We start from the raw sequence: 17,704 nt of genomic DNA on the forward strand, positions 1-17,704 counted from the left end.
AAGCATAGACTTGAGGCCACCCCCTTATCTAGCCACTCATTTTTGCATGGCGATTCATGCAAACAGTTTTGTCTTTTTGGTTTCTTCCATATAAAACAACATATTAACTTCAAAAATTGCAGCAGAACAAAAAATTCTAACTAGATGGGAGAAAAAAAAACTTTCGGATTTTTCCGTGCATCATAAATACTGAAAATGACATTTTCAATCCGAAAAATCTCATTTCGCATATTTATGTTGGACCAAAAAAATCTGAAAGTTTTTCCTATATTGTAGTTAGAATGTTTTGGTGTCTTGCAAAGTTTAAAGTTCATATGTTGTCTTATTTGAAGGAAACAAAAAAGAAAAAATTTAATGTAATAAGTTAGTTGTATAGCATGGATTTCAAAACAAAAAAGAGAACCCAATGTCCAGCCCGCCTGGACATCGGACCCTATTCGCGTACAACAAAGAAGAGAGAGTGTGCTTGTGTTGCGCAGGTTGTCTCGATGGGGGGTTGACCTTGAGCTCTTCATTGCAGACATGCAGCCAACTGGAGGCCGTCGACGGTCGGCCGGCAACCTTTGGCCGGCGAAGGAGGTTGCAACTAGCTCTGGTCGAGTTGACTTACAAACACACAACATGTGCTGTGCTAGCTGCATTTGTAAAAAAAAGAACTAGCAGTTCAGGAAAGTCGCAAGTTAACGTAGCTCGGCCGCGAGAGAGCTATGGACGTTTGTTTCGCCATGAATCCACATGACCTGGAAAGATATAGCTCAGTCGTCTTAGAGACTTAGACGATAAAAAAGGGGGCACAGTGAGACGTACGTACGAGACCTAGCTACTTTATGTAGGATTGTAGCCGGGTCAACGCGTATGTCTGGTCAAAGCTCTACATGTAGCTAGCAGCTAGGACGATGCGGAAAATGCAGTGCACGGTCACATGCAGCAAAGAAAATCAAACTAATAACGTATATCTTTATACGTGTGCATGCTCTTCTGTCTAGTCTAGTAGAAAATTAACGTAGCTATGTTGTCGGTCACCTTTGTGTCCCCCTACGCCACTTCGCCTCCACTTCACTTCCGACTATCGCCGGCCATCCGGCCCCAAAGTCCACTTCCATCTCCCATAAGAATCCCACAACTCCACCTAGCTAGCTCCCACACACAACCCACAGATACATCATCATCTGATCCACCCACAGGTAGATCGAGCATACAATTGGCTCCATCCACAGCTAGCTAGCTCTCGCCGGCGATGGCGGCGAAGCGGCAGGCAGGCTGGTGCTTGCTGGCCGTCGTTCTGGTCGTGACGCTGGCGGTGGCGTCGGCGCAGCCGGGAGTGGGCGGGTCGGGAAGGAAAGGCAAGGTGAAGGTGCCGCCGGGCAAGTTCGAGACGGTGACGTTCGCCAAGAACAACAAGCGCAAGTACGAGGTGGCCTGCACCGACAACCGCGGCCCGCCCTGCGTCGTCTCCTGCCCCAAGACATGCCCCAACAAGTGCCTCGCCTTCTGCGAGTACTGCATGACCTTCTGCAGTAAGTACTCCTACGCTCATTCTTCCTTTCGGTTCCAACTTCCAAATTCAAATCGTTCCAAGTCTTCATTTTTGTATATTTCATTTAACCCAAATCTATAGAAAGAAAGAAAGAACATGCTAATAATGTCTACCGCATCAATAATAGACTATCGGATGAATCTGACAAAACTACGGCGTATCATGCAGTGTGCGACATGTTCCCGGGCACGTCGTGCGGGGACCCACGCTTCACGGGCGGCGACGGCAACACCTTCTACTTCCACGGCAAGAAAGACCAGGACTTCTGCGTCGTCTCTGACAAGGACATCCACATCAACGCGCACTTCATTGGCAACCACAACCCTGATATGAAGCGTGACTTCACGTGGGTGCAGGCCCTCGGTGTCACCTTCGTCCACGGCGGCGCCGACCACCGCCTCTACGTAGGTGCCAAGAAGGTTGTCGAGTGGGACGAGGAGGAGGACCACATCCAGATCGCCCTCGACGGGGTGCTTGTGGAGGTGGAGGCCGGCAAGAATGCCCAATGGGTCTCTAGGGCCATGCCGGGGCTCTCCGTCACTCGCACCGACACGGTGAACACCGTCGTTGTAGAGCTCGACGGCGTGTTCAGTATCTCGGCCAATGCCGTGCCCATCACTGATGAGGACTCCCGGATCCACAACTATGGGAAGACCGAGAAGGACAGCCTCGTGCACCTTGACCTCGGGTTCAAGTTCCACACCCTTACTAATGGCGTGGACGGTGTGCTCGGCCAAACCTACCGCTCCAACTACGTCAGCATGGTCAACGTCACGGCCAAGATGCCCATCATGGGCGGCGCGCCCAAGTACCTCTCGGCCAGCCTCTTCTCCACCGATTGCGCCGTCTCCCGGTTCCACCGTAGCGGCGATGCCGCCATCGAGACATTCGCCTCATAAACCATTGAATCACGGATCTACATGAGAAATAAAAGAAATATATCAGCCGGGAGTGAGAGCAATTATTTCGATCATGTTGTTGTGGAGTATATATGCGTGAATCTTACACTAAGATGGATGTGAAATAAGTTTCAAGTCAATAATTGAAGCAAGTGTATACCATGTTAGTAATTTAAACTTTTCTTAAGAAAAGAAGCATCCTGCTTACATAGTACTCCCTCCGTCCCATAATGTTAGTGACAAACATTATGGGATGAAAACAATATCTGCTTGAGCCTTGCCTTTTTTTTGTTCTGCAATAACCTTGAGTCTTGCCAAGCTTGCGGGAGCAACTAGTTGACGAGCGCTTTTTCGGGAGCCTCACAACGATCAACGTCACTTGGCGTGCTCTCAGCCGCCTGTCACATGTCGCGCTCTGGGCGCTTCCTTCATTTTCTTTGGCTTTTTTCGAAGTTTCGGTTTTCCACCGGTTTTCCTTAGCTTTTGGTTCAAAAAAAATCGAACATTTTTTTGCACGAAAAAACGTGTTTCCTTTTTTCTTTCACGAGAGTCACGGTTTTGCTTCCGCCAGAGGCACGGTTTTGCTTTCGTCAGAGTCATGGCCGTGCCTCTCAGAAACGGAAAAAATGTGTTTTCTGTTTTTTCCTTCCGCGAGAGGCACAGTTGTGCTTTCGCAAAAGTCACGTCCATGCCTCTCGGAAACGGAAAAAAAATAATGTGTTTTCTGTTTTTTTTCTTCTGTGAGAGGCATGGTTTTGCTTTCGCGACAGGTAGGGTTATGCTTTCGTGAGAGGCACGGCCGTACCACTCGGAAATTGAAAAAAATGTATTTTCTGGGTTTTTTTCTTCTGCTGGAGCCATGGTTTTGCTTCTGCGATAGGTATGGTTGTGATTTTGCGAGAGCCACGGGCATGCCTCTTTCGGAAAGGGAAAAAACCCATGCTCTGGGTTCGTTTTTTGTCCGATTTGTTTTCTGAAAAGAAAGTTCATCAAAACGTATCAACATGAAATCTAGTTTTGAAAATCTCGACGCAAGCAATCCAACAGTGAAAACGGTTCCAGATTTGGACGCACGGTTTAAGAGATAAAACGTTTTGAATAAACGGATCTACGAAAAAAACTCCTAGGTTGCGACAAGTGGCGCACATGCAGCGCGCCACTTGTCAAAACCTGAAGAGATGGGAGTAATCTTTACAATGAGTACTCCTCAATTAGTGATTTCGTAAGCTTGCACAATGTACCACTAATCGTAGTTGGCCTTGGGCCTGAATGTGGTAGTTTTTTTTATTTAGAAAAGGAGGATGACCCTCGGCCTCTGCATCTGGGCGATGCGTGCGACCACTTTATTAATTATTCTCACAAGACCTTACAAAGTAATACTATAGTGAGACTAAAGCCGCCGTCTAAGCAACAAACTGTCGCTACACCTATCTAGTTGATTTTTTTCGAAAGGGGACCTATCTAGTTGATGAAGGGGCGCAGATAACCTAGGCCTAATACCAAACAGACATCGTAGCCAAACCTAACATTTAAGACTTGAGGACCCATCCAGGATGCCTGCGGGCATGGGTCTTGCCGGTCCGACGTGCTCTCAGAGGCCGCCGCCGCCAACTGCCACCGCTCCATCTTCAGAACTGTACTGATGCATCAACCTTGCTCGGTTTAGCTATCGTCGAGGCCACCACGGCGCCCAACGACACCTCATCCCTGCGCGCAAACAGCTGTGCACGTCGTGGTCGCCACAGATACACCTCAACACCATGCTGCCGAGTACCACCAGCCGACACAACTTGAAGTCTTTGGAAGATCTATCGTGCGTAGCACCTGCCGACCAGGCATGACAAAGCGTAGCACCTGTCAGTCAGGCATGACTTAACATCTCCATCGAAGCTCCGTGCAAGACGAAGCCGCTCCACCTCCTGCCTCTGACTTCCAGCGCAGCTCCACAAATGATGCTCCCAAAAGAGAAACGACACCGCAGAGCCGCCATCGTCCGATCTGGAACACCAGATCCTAGGGTTTTCCCTAGAGCAGCACAAGTGGGTCGACAGTAGTTACACGACAATGCCTCCATCAAGGTAACGGCGTATAATGCCGCCATCGCCTACCAACGGCTCAGTTTTCACCGGCAACCATATCTCCCCAACTCGCAGCCGGGACTAGATGATGGATCTCGAGATCCGATCACCAAGCCTCTGACCGGCCATATCTGACGACGAAGATGACCACCACCATTGGCCAACGAGACGACACCAACCCAATCCGATGTTAAAATGAGTGGGCTTCGGGACCTCCTCCCCAGTTACATTTTTTTAGCTAATCCTCCCCAGGAGCGTAGCTATCTCGCGCGCGCGCGTTGCAACGATCAATTTCGGACAGGTAGAACTTTCCCTTTTTAGCAAATCAGGGGAGAGATGTTTGAGGTAAACTGAGCCCCACCCAGGCCCCACCCGTTGAATCAGGGGGCGATGGTGATATTAAGTTCAGGAGGGAGAGAGATTAGGGAAGGATCCCGTGATGTAGGCTTTTCCTCAGATCTGAAACGCAGCCTTGGGTGGGCCCTTCTGTCCCTGGCGACCGACAACGCGTGGAAGGAAATCGCTCGTTCCAACGCTCGCGTGCGAAGGAGCATTTCCGCCTCCCCAGTTACTTTAGTGACCGCTAGTGCGCTGGCGCTCGCACACGGCTACATGGGCTGCGGCCTGGTACTTGCTCGCTCACCAGCAACACTGGAGTCACTACCGAGTGGGTAACCCCCGCAGTGAGCAACTCCTAGCACTCCCGCCGCTCCCAGTGCACCATGTGGCACACCCCCCACCGACACCATGTGTCACCGACACCATGTGTCGCAAGCCGGCGCACCCCACCAGAGCACATCTTTTTTCCTTTTCTGCACACGTATTTCGGATTTTTTTCGGTTTTTTTCAGCTTTTGCCTAGCTTTTTCTAAGTTTTGGTGGAATTTTTCTAAAGCAATAGTTGACCATTGACTTCAAAGAAACCACCAGTTTTTTAGAAAAAAACATCATCAATTTGAAAAATGTTCATGAACTTGGAAACATTTCAGGAATTTGGAAAAAAACCATAAACTTAAAGAAAGTTCATGGAATTGAGAAAAAGTTCATGAATTTGAAAAAAAATATGAATTTAAAATTTCATGAATTTAAAACATCATGAAGTTGAAAAATGGTAACGGTTTGAAAAGAAGTACATGGATTTAAAAAATGTCCATGAATTTGAAAATTGTTGGTGAATTTGAAAATTCATCCAGTATAAAAATTCACAAAACTAAAAAGAAGATTGGGATTATCAAAAAGTTCATGTTAAAATAGAAACAAGAAAAAGGAAACAAACAAAGCCCAACTCTAAAAAATGCAAAGGAAAACGGCCCTAGAAAAAGCAATGGAACCTTCCCCTGAAACCTACATGGCTCGGCCTATATACGTACTACACTTACTGGCCGATTAGAATGTTGTGCTCTCAGCTCATTCTCACTCATCCTAATCTATCATGGTCGTCTGATCTGGGCTCCGAGAAATCTCAACCACTGGGTCTGAATGAGCAGCACCAGAAGCTCCATGAAATAATAATTACATACCCTCGGCCGCTTAGAACACTATTAGAAAAAGGGCTACTAGTAGCGCACCTGTTTTCGCTACTAATGGCGCACTACAGGTGCGCCACTAGCACCACACCATTAGATTTTTTTATTAATGGTGCACCACCGGTGCGCCATTAGTATAGCCCACGATGCGCCATTAGTATCTGGTATACTAATGATACACCACGCAGGAGTGCGCCATTAGTAGCATTTTTTTTCAATTTTTTTTTTAAAAAAATTCAAATTTATTTCAAAAAAAAATCATTTTTTTTATTTTTTTCTTAATCTCGGGTCCAGGGCCGGCCCTGAGGGGGCGCAGGGGGGCAGCCGCCCCGGACCCCCAAAGTCTAGGGGCCCCCACCAGGGGTATTTGCATATAGGCTACCTATGGGCCTTTCTGCCGTTGGAGAGAAACGAGTCAAAGGGCTGGGCTTCAGGACGAGAAACAATTAGCAGCACGCATGTCGTATAGGGCCACACACCGATTTCTTGATTCAGGAAAGAAAACGAAAAAAGAGCAATCGATCCAATCTGACGACCCCTTCCTATTCCATTTCCATATTTCCATCACGCAGCGACTCCCTGCCCTCAGGCCGCCGACGCCGTACTGCATGCCGCCTCCTCCTGATTTGCGTCCTAATACAGTTCACCGTCGCCGACGCCGTACTGCTGCCTCCTGCTAATTTCCATCCTAATCCAGTTCGCCGACGCCACCACCGATTTCAATTCCTGGGGCCTTCATCATGGGGGGGGAGGGGTGGGGGTGCATTCGGTGGAAGTTTTGGGCCAAGTTAGTAATGGCGCATCGTGGGAGTAGTGACGCACCACACCCACGGTGCGCCATTATAGTTTTGAAAAAAAATATTTTTTTTCAAAACTAGTAATGGCGGTGGATAGTGTTAAACTAGTAATGACGCACCACACCCACGGTTCGTCATTAGTAGTTTTGAAAACAAAACAAATTTTGAATTTTTTTTTGAAAAAACTTAGTAATGGCGCACCAGTTGACAGTGCGTCATTACTAATTTTGAAAAAATAAATAAAAAAATTTGAAAGATAAAAAAAATTACTAGTGACGCACCGTGGATGTGGTGCGCCATTACTAGTTTAACACTATCCACCGCCATTACTAGTTTTGAAAAAAAAATTATTACTAATGGCGCACCTACATATGGCGCACTACATGTTTGGTGAGTTATTAATGACCATATCATATATAGCCCTTTTCCTAGTAGTGAAACAAGGGTCACAATAATCAGTAATGAGAGACACGCAGCCTCCCATTTGGGTCGAAGACGAATGCTCTCCACCGCTGTTGACTCAAGTCAAAAGAGCCATCAACGAAGCACATCTTCGGTTGCCACCAACAGTGCAATGACGCACCCACGAGGCTGCAACAAAGGCTTCCTTTTGGCCCATAGAAGGACATAAAGGTTGAAGGAGTTACCGCCGTCGAGGAAGAAGAACCGCATTCTGCTGCATTCCGCTCACAACATAGAGAAACCATGAACTACCAAACAGCAGGCCAAGCCTCATCATCTAACTCGCCTTTGTAACCACCTTGCCTAGAAAATGCCGGGATGGCCTCCAAATTGAAGGTTGAAGGGGGCAGCGACGACCATCAAACATATTGATGCCCTGGACTGATTCTTAACACTCACGTAGTGCTGCCATGCTATCTCCGCTCATTTCCCATCAAGCGGCCACTCTGGTACTAAATCTAAGTTGGTGGTGATTTTACTGTTCAAATGGAGCCAGGGGTGAATCGTTGGGTTTTAGATTTGTGTGAACAAAATTTGCGATGACTGAATACCGCTTCTAATTTTTCTAATTTGTTTATGTCGATGATTGATCCATTGCAACTAGAGGTGGCGCGGTAAGGTGTGGCCCTTCTCCCCCTTCTCTTGCTGCATGGTGTTGTCTCTACTTTCATTATCTCGTGTACACGGTAAAATCATAACACTAAGAAGGCAAGTACCCAATTCTATTATAGTACATATATATGCATGAAAAGAAATTGGGAGATAAAAATAATGACCACACACAAAAAATAGTACCGTGATAAGTGCCACACGTCACGTACAAGCACATGGCAATTTCGGACTTTTTTGTGCAATTTTAGTTACACGAGGATGACAACTTTAGTTGGTAAGCATGGCAACTTCGCGCCTTAGTTCATTTTTTGACATAAATTTACCGCGTGTTACTGGAATTTGCCATCCTTGTGTGACTAAACTTGCCATAAAAATGTCAGGGTGAGAGTGCCACACACCGGACGTGTGGCACTTATCATTTGCGAAAAAGAAAACTTACAACAAATCTTCCCCTAATAATAAAGCAGATACTGCTTCTGGTCGTACGTCGTCGTCATTGTTGCAAAAAAGTCCTTGTGCTTTTTCGAAATTGAACCCGCGGTCCCTGTTTAAGTGTCTCTGAAAATGCTTCGTTTTTACAAAAAGATCCTATGCTTGTAAGAAATTCTGTCTGCAATCCTCTGACACTTCTTATCCAAACTTCCCCTTTCCAGCGACGGCGAAGCACGAGCAGGTGAGGGGCGCCGCCCTTGTCGTCGGACGGCTACAGCCGCGGTGGAGTAGAAGGCAGATGTCGTGGACGCGTGCTCGGGTAAAAGAGGCCATCCTTGCTGCGCTTGATGGAGGATGGAAGGGGGGAATTTACTCGGATGAACACAGAAGAGAAGATGAAGGACAGGAGAGAGTGATTGCCTTTTGCCGGTGAAGAAAACAGAGATGGAGGACATGAGAGAGAGAGAGGTACAGATTCCAGGAGGCTGCTCCGGCAGCGCTACGACGCGATCATTGTGAAGCTATACAGCGGCGCTCGCCCCTAAACCTAGCAGTGATATATACGGCAGTGCTGCAGCGACCATTGCTATACGGTGGTGCTCCGGCAACAGAACACCATAAGGGGGCAAGCTCCCGAGGAGGCGACCTCCGATATTGTTCGTCATCTAGGAGAGAAAGGCCTGATGCCAAGAGGTGGACCTTAAAACATGCATCAGATCCAAATTGATCTGCTCATGCACCCAGACAAAATGATTTGGAGGAACTAGATCTAATGCATATATCTTCCCCTAATAATAAAGCAGATACTGCTTCTGGTCGTACGTCGTCGTCATTGTTGCAAAAAAGTCCTTGTGCTTTTTCGAAATAGAACCCGCGGTCCCTATTTAAGTGTCTCTGAAAATGCTTCGTTTTTACAAAAAGATCCTATGCTTGTAAGAAATTCTGTCCGCAATCCTCTGACACTTCTTATCCAAATTTCCCCTTTCCAGCAACGGCGGAGCACGAGCAGGTGAGGGGCGCCGCCCTTGTCGTCGGACGGCTACATCCGCGGTGGAGTAGAAGGAAGATGTCGTGGACGCATGCTCGGGTAAAAGAGGCCATCCTTGCTGCGCTTGATGGAGGATGGAAGGGGGGAATTTACTCGGATGAACGGAGAAGAGAAGATGAAGGACATGAGAGAGCGATTGCCTTTTGCCGGTGAAGAAAACAGAGATGGAGGACATGAGAGAGAGAGAGGTACAGATTCCAGGAGGTTGCTCCGGCAGCGCTGTAACGCGATCATTGTGAAGCTATACAGCGGCGCTCGCCCCTAAACCTAGCAGTGATATATATGGCAGTGCTGCAACGACCATTGCTATACGGTGGTGCTCCGGCAACAGAACACCATGAGGGGGCAAGCTCCAGAGCAGGCGACCTCCGATATTGTTCGTCATCTAGGAGAGAAAGGCCTGATGCCAAGAGGTGGACCTTAAAACATGCGTCAGATCCAAATTGATTTGCTCATGCACCCAGACAAAATGATTTGGAGGAACTAGATCTAATGCATATATCTTCCCCTAATAATAAAGCAGATACTGCTTCTGGTCATACGTCGTCGTCATTGTTGCAAAAAAGTCCTTGTGCTTTTTCGAAATTGAACCCGCGGTCCCTGTTTAAGTGTCTCTGAAAATGCTTCAGTTTTACAAAAAGATCCTATGCTTGTAAGAAATTCTGTCCGCAATCCTCTGACACTTCTTATCCAAACTTCCCCTTTCCAGCAACGGCGGAGCACGAGCAGGTGAGGGGCGCCGCCCTTGTCATCGGATGGCTACAACCACGGTGGAGTAGAAGGCAGATGCCGTGGACGCGTGCTCGGGTAAAAGAGGCCATCCTTGCTGCGCTTGATGGAGGATGGAAGGGGGGAATTTACTCGGATGAACAGAGAAGAGAAGATGAAGGACATGAGAGAGCGATTACCTTTTGCCGGTGAAGAAAACAGAGATGGAGGACATGAGAGAGAGAGAGGTACAGATTCCAGGAGGTTGCTCCGGCAGCGCTGTGACGCGATCATTGTGAAGCTGTACAGCGGCGCTCGCCCCTAAACCTAGCAGTGATATATAACTTCCCCTAATAATAAAGCAGATACTGCTTCTGGTCGTATGTCGTCGCCATTGTTGCAAAAAAGTCCTTGTGCTTTTTCGAAATTGAACCCGCGGTCCCTGTTTAAGTGTCTCTGAAAATGCTTTGTTTTTACAAAAAGATCCTATTCTTGTAAGAAATTCTGTCCGCAATCCTCTGACACTTCTTATCCAAACTTCCCCTTTCCAGTGACGGAGGAGCACGACCAGGTGAGGGGCGCCGCCCTTGTCGTCGGACGGCTACAGCCACGGTGGAGTAGAAGGCAGATGTCGTCCTTGTTGCGCTTGATGGAGGATGGAAGGGGGGAATTTACTCAGATGAACAGAGAAGAGAAGATGAAGGACATGAGAGAGCGATTGCCTTTTGCCGATGAAGAAAACAGAGATGGAGGACATGAGAGAGAGAGGCACATATTCCAGGAGGCTGCTCCGGCAGCGCTGTGACGCGATCATTGTGAAGCTATACAGCGGCGCTCGCCCCTAAACCTAGCAGTGATATATATCTTCCCCTAATAATAAAGTAGATACTGCTTCTGGTCGTACGTCGTCGTCATTGTTGCAAAGAAGTCCTTGTGCTTTTTCGAAATTGAACCCGCGGTCCCTGTTTAAGTGTCTCTGAAAATGCTTTGTTTTTACAAAAAGATCCTATGCTTGTAAGAAATTCTGTCCGCAATCCTCTGACACTTCTTATCCAAACTTCCCCTTTCCAGCGACGGCGGAGCACGAGTAGGCGAGGGGCGCCGCCCTTGTCGTCGGACGGCTACAGCCGCGGTGGAGTAGAAGGCAGATGCCGTGGACGCGTGCTCGGGTAAAAGAGGCCATCCTTGCTGCGCTTGATGGAGGATGGAAGGGTGGAATTTACTCGGATGAACAGAGAAGAGAAGATGAAGGACATGAGAGAGCGATTGCCTTTTGCTGGTGAAGAAAACAGAGAAGGAGGACATGAGAGAGAGAGAGAGGGGTATAGATTCCAGGAGGCTGCTCCGGCAGCGCTGTGACGCGATCATTGTGAAGCTATACAGCGGCGCTCGCCCCTAAACCTAGCAGTGATATATATCTTCCCCTAATAATAAAGCAGATACTGCTTCTGGTCGTACGTCGTCGTCATTGTTGCAAACAAGTCCTTGTGCTTTTTCGAAATTGAACCTGTTGGAAATATGCCCTAGAGGCAATAATAAATTAGTTATTATTATATTTCCTTGTTCATGATAATCGTTTATTATCCATGCTAGAATTGTATTGATAGGAAACTCAGATACATGTGTGGATACATAGACAACACCATGTCCCTAGTAAGCCTCTAGTTGACTAGCTCGTTGATCAATAGATGGTTACGGTTTCCTGACCATGGACATTGGATGTCATTGATAACGGGATCTCATCATTAGGAGAATGATGTGATGGACAAAGACCCAATCCTAAACCTAGCACAAGATCATGTAGTTCGTATGCTAAAGCTTTTCTAATGTCAAGTATCATTTCCTTAGACCATGAGATTGTGCAACTCCCGGATACCGTAGGAGTGCTTTGGGTGTGCCAAACGTCACAACGTAACTGGGTGGCTATAAAGGTACACTACAGGTATCTCCGAAAGTGTCTATTGGGTTGGCACGAATCGAGACTGGGATTTGTCACTCCGTGTAAACGGAGAGGTATCTCTGGGCCCACTCGGTAGGACATCATCATAATGTGCACAATGTGATCAAGGAGTTGATCATGGGATGATGTGTTACGGAACGAGTAAAGAGACTTGCCGGTAACGAGATTGAACAAGGTATCGGGATACCGACGATCGAATCTCGGGCAAGTATCGTACCGCTAGACAAAGGGAATTGTATACGGGATTGATTAAGTCCTTGACATCGTGGTTCATGCAATGAGATCATCGTGGAACATGTGGGAGCCAACATGGGTATCCAGATCCCGCTGTTGGTTATTGACAGGAGAGTCATCTCGGTCATGTCTGCATGTCTCCCGAACCCGTAGGGTCTACACACTTAAGGTTCGGTGACGCTAGGGTTATAGAGATATTAGTATGCGGTAACCCGAAAGTTGTTCGGAGTCCCGGATGAGATCCCGGACGTCACGAGGAGTTCCGGAATGGTCCGGAGGTGAATAATTATATATAGGAAGTGCTATTTCGGTCATCGGGACAAGTTTCGGGGTCACCGGTATTGTACCGGGAACACCGGAAGGGTCCCGGGGGTCCACCGGGTGGGGCCACATGGGCTGTAGGGGGTGCGCCTTGGCCTATATGGGCCAAGGGCACCAGCCCCTAGAGGCCCATGCGCCAAAGGGACAAGAGGAGGGGAGAGTCCTAAAGAGGGAAGGCACCTCCGAGGTGCCTTGGGGAGGATGGACTCCTCCCCCCTTGGCCGCACCCTTCCTTGGAGGAAGGGGCAAGGTTGCGCCCTCCCCCTCTCCCTTGGCCCTATATATAGTGGGGGGAAGGGAGGGCAACCATACCTAAGCCCTGGCGCCTCCCTCTCCCTCCCATGACACATCTCCCTCCTCCCACAGCGCTTGGGGAAGCCCTGTTGGAATCCCGCTACTTCCACCACCACGCCGTCGTGCTATTGGATCTCCATCAACCTCTCCTCCCCCCTTGCTGGATCAAGAAGGAGGAGACGTCGCTGCTCCATACGTGTGTTGAAAGCAGAGGTGCCGTCCGTTCGGCGCTAGGATCATCGGTGATTTGGATCATGACGAGTACGACTCCATCAACCCCGTTCTCTTAAACGCTTCCGCGCGCGATCTACAAGGGTATGTAGATCCACTCCTCCCTCATTGCTAGATGACTCCATAGATTGATCTTGGTGACACGTAGGAATATTTTGAATTATTGCTACGTTACCCAACAGTGGCATCATGAGCTAGGTCTATGCGTAGTTTCTATGCACGAGTAGAACACAAAGTAGTTGTGGGCGTTGATTTTGTTCAATATGCTTACCGTTACTAGTCCAATCTTGATTCGGTGGCATTGTGGGATGAAGCGGCTTGGACCGACCTTACACGTACTCTTACATGAGATTGGTTCCACCGACTGACATGCACTAGTTGCATAAGGTGGCTAGCGGGTGTCTGTCTCTCCCACTTTAGTCGGATCGGATTCGATGAAAAGGGTCCTTATGAAGGGTAAATAGCAATTGGCATATCACGTTGTGGTTTTGCGTAGGTAAGAAACGTTCTTGCTAGAAACCCATAGCAGCCACGTAAAACATGCAAACAACAATTAGAGGACGTCTAACTTGTTTTTGCAGGGTATGCTATGTGATGTGTTATGGCCAAAAGGATGTGATGAATGATATATGTGATGTATGAGATTGATCATGTTCTTGTAATAGGAATCACGACTTGCATGTTGATGAGTATGACAACCGGCAGGAGCCATAGGAGTTGTCTTAATTTATTTATGACCTGCGTGTCAACATAAACGTCATGTAATTACTTTACTTTATTGCTAAAGCGTTAGCCATAGTAGTAGAAGTAATAGATGACGTGACAACTTCAAGAAGACACGATGATGGAGATCATGATGATGGAGATCATGGTGTCATGCCGGTGACGATAATGATCATGGAGCCCCGAAGATGGAGATCAAAAGGAGCAATATGATATTGGCCATATCATGTAACTATTTGATTGCATGTGATGTTTATCATGTTTATACATCTTATTTGCTTAGAACGACGGTAGTAAATAAGATGATCCCTCATTAAAATTTCAAGAAAGTGTTCCCCCTAACTGTGCACCGTTGCGACAGTTCGTTGTTTCGAAGCACCACGTGATGATCGGGTGTTAGATTCTAACGTTCGAATACAATGGGTGTTGACGAGCCTGGCATGTACAGACATGGCCTTGGAACACATGCAAACACTTAGGTTGACTTGACGAGCCTAGCATGTACAGACATGGCCTCGGAACACAGAAGACCGAAAGGTCGAGCATGAGTCGTATAGTAGATACGATCAACATGAAGATGTTCACCGATGTTGACTAGTCCGTCTCACGTGGTGATCGGACACGGCCTAGTTGACTCGGATCATGTAATCACTTAGATGACTAGAGGGATGTCTATCTGAGTGGGGGTTCATAAGATGAACTTAATTATCCTGAACATAGTCAAAAGGTCTTCGCAAATTATGTCGTAGCTCGCGCTTCAGTTCTACTGTTTAGATATGTTCCTAGAGAAAATTTAGTTGAAAGTTGATAGTAGCAATTATGCGGACTAGGTCCGTAAACTGAGGATTGTCCTCATTGCTTCATAGAACACTACTAGGAAAAGGGCTATAGATGGAATTGACACTAATGACGCACCAGACATGTGGTGCGCCATTAGTATATACTAATGGCGCACCACCTTCTGATGCGCCATTAGTGTTGAAACTACTAATGGCGCACCCTGCCCACGGTGCGCCATTAGTACCAATTTTTTTTTTTGAACTAGTGCGCCTGTCCAAACATACTAATGGCGCATCCACTGGTGGTGCGCCATTACTAGTTGTAACTAGTAATGGCGCACCAGCCAGAAGGTGCGCCACTAATGTTATTTTTTTTATTATTGTTTTTATTCCTTTTTTTGCAAAAGTACTAATGGCGCACTCGCACGTGGTGCGCCATTACTAGTTCAAACTAGTAATGGCGCACCATGGCAGAGTGCGCCATTAGTGTGTTCTTTTTTTTGCAAAACTACTAATGGCGCATCACCAGGGGGTGCGTCATTAGTAACCTGGATTACTAATGGCGCATTTGTTACTAGTGCGCCATTAGTAAGTGGGCAGCAACAAGATATTTTGGACAGCCTCTCCTCCCACACTCACTTTCTCCCCACTTCATTCTCTCCACCGCCTCCTCCTTGTCTCGGGTGCCTCCTCTTTTTCACCTCATTTCCACCATAGATTCATTCAAATTAAGTGGTTAAGTTACCTTGTTTTGCTAGGTAAGTAAGGGCGGAAGCTATATTTATGTTGTTCTCCCTACAACAATGTGCACATGCACTTTTTATGGCCTAGCTAGATCTATGTATGTTCGTGGTGTTGCATATGTTTGTGGTTTTGCATATGTGTTTGTGTTTGGAGGTGTACCGGTATTTGAAATGCGATAGTTGCCAATATTTTGCCGGAATGTTGATTCATTTCCGTTTCGGCGAGAATTTTGGCATTAAGCATTCTTTTTGGTCCTATTTTTAGGGAAAGTCATGCCAAATTTTTTCTTGGTTCTAAAATATCGTTTTGCTCTACCCCGCAGGCGACCATGGTCCGCACGATGACCGAAGGCATCGTGAATAGGTTTTTGAGGTCCACGAAGGCCGAGATGCTTCAAAAGAACGAGATGGAGATAAGATGTCCGTGTCGAAGATGCAAGCTGAATAGCCTTATTGCGGACCCGGATTCCGGGCAGGTGCGGGACCACCTGCTCTTGCGTGGTTTCATGGATGGCTATCGGTGGCAAGGTGATGAAGATGACTACGAAGTCGTCCATGGGGGCCGGGCAAGAAATGAGGAAGGGCAGCAAGACAACCACCGCGGCTCGGGCGGGCGAGAAGACGAAGAATCCCCAGGAGATGATCACGACGGTGATGCTGTACACAGTCATCATGTAGAAGAAGATGCAGGACATGATGATGATGCTGGCGGAGCAGACGAAGCTGGACCATCGATGGGCTGGGTGCAGGACCCTCATATTCAAGAGCTGCTTCTCAAGCAGACGGATAACGCAAGAGCTGCCGCCCGAGAGAAAGCCAAGATGGATCAACTTGAGTTAGACGCGGTTACTCCATTGTATGAAGGATGCAGGCCCGAGGATACCCGCCTGAAAGTAACGCTCATGGCTCTGGAGATGAAGGTAAAACACAAAATGACCGACGCATGCTTCGACGAGAACATGTCATTCTGGCACGAACGTCTTCCCAAGGGGAACAAGTGCCCGACTAGTTTGGAGGAGGCGAAGAAAATCGTGTGTCCTCTGGATTTACCGCACGTGAAATACCATGTGTGCATGAACAATTGCATCATTTATCGGGACGAGCACGCGGAGTCTACCATATGTCCGGTGTGCGGTGTCACTCGATACAAGAAGAGGAAGAAAGCTCCTCGAAAAGTGGTGTGGTACTTTCCGATCACTCCTCGTCTGCAGCGGTATTTCGCGGACCCTAAGGTAGCAAAGCTCCTGCGTTGGCACGCGGATAGGGAGGAGAAGAAGCGAGAAGATGACGCAAATGATCCGGAGATAGATAAAAAAGACAAGATGCTGAGTCACCCTAAGGATGCGAGCCAGTGGCAAGCGTTAAACTTCGAATACCCAGAATTTGGGAACGATAGAAGGAACATCGTGCTGGGCGCGAGCACCGATGGAGTCAATCCGTTTGGCAGCCAGAGAAGCACACATAGCACCTGGCCTGTGTTCGTGTGGATGTACAACCTTCCCCCCTGGTTGTGCATGAAGAGGAAGTACATTCACATGAGTATGCTAATTGAAGGGCCGAAACAACCAGGGAACGACATCAATCTGTATCTGGGGCTGCTGAAAGAGGAGATTGACACGCTGTGGAAAACGCCAGCCAATACATGGGATGCCGCAGAGAAAGAATATTTCCCTATGAGAGCCGCACTGCTCACGACAGTGCACGATTATCTCGGTTACGGATATCTTGCGGGGCAGGTAGTCCACGGATTTTCTGGATGCGTAAGGTGCATGGATGACACAACGTATCGCCAGCTAGATAGAGATCCCGGGTCTTCGAAAACCGTGTTCATGGGACATCGAAGGTGGCTTCGCGACGATGACCCGTGGAGGAAACGCAAGGATCTCTTCGATGGTGAAACTGAACCCCGAAAACGCCCGTGTACGAGGAGCGGCGAGGAAATAGACAAGCTGTTGAAAAATTGGAAAGACTGCCCACTGCCGGGAAAGAAGCAAAAGGCGCCAGAGCCGCTGCTGAAGGTATGGAAAACGAGGTCTGTTTTCTGGGACTTGCCGTACTGGAAGATCCACCGTGTGCCTCACAGCCTTGATGTCATGCATATCACGAAGAATGTGTGCGAGAGTCTGCTTGGTACCCTGCTCAACATGCCAGAGAGGACCAAAGATGGGCCGAAAGCAAGGGCAGACTTGAAATCAATGGGCATCAGGCAGGAGCTTCACGCTATATATGATGATGATGATGATGATGAGGCGAAGCAGGACACAGAAAGTCGTCGCAAAGGCAAAAAGGCCAAGAAGACCGGAAATGACTACCCTCCCGCG

At 47.8% G+C, this 17,704-nt stretch overlaps 1 protein-coding gene across 1 annotated transcript; it reads left to right on the top strand.

Annotated features, from left to right (window-relative positions):
* Positions 1–1,167: 1,167 nt before the first annotated feature.
* Positions 1,168–2,565, top strand: LOC119273657. The gene is made up of 2 exons (XM_037554751.1): positions 1,168–1,517; positions 1,706–2,565. The coding sequence occupies exons 1-2, from the start codon at positions 1,238–1,240 to the stop codon at positions 2,434–2,436; spliced, it is 1,011 nt and encodes a 336-aa protein (XP_037410648.1). The 5' UTR covers positions 1,168–1,237; the 3' UTR covers positions 2,437–2,565.
* Positions 2,566–17,704: the final 15,139 nt, after the last annotated feature.

This window comes from Triticum dicoccoides, chromosome 3A, assembly GCF_002162155.2.
Source record: "Triticum dicoccoides isolate Atlit2015 ecotype Zavitan chromosome 3A, WEW_v2.0, whole genome shotgun sequence".
In the NCBI taxonomy this organism is placed as follows: Eukaryota; Viridiplantae; Streptophyta; class Magnoliopsida; order Poales; family Poaceae; genus Triticum; species Triticum dicoccoides.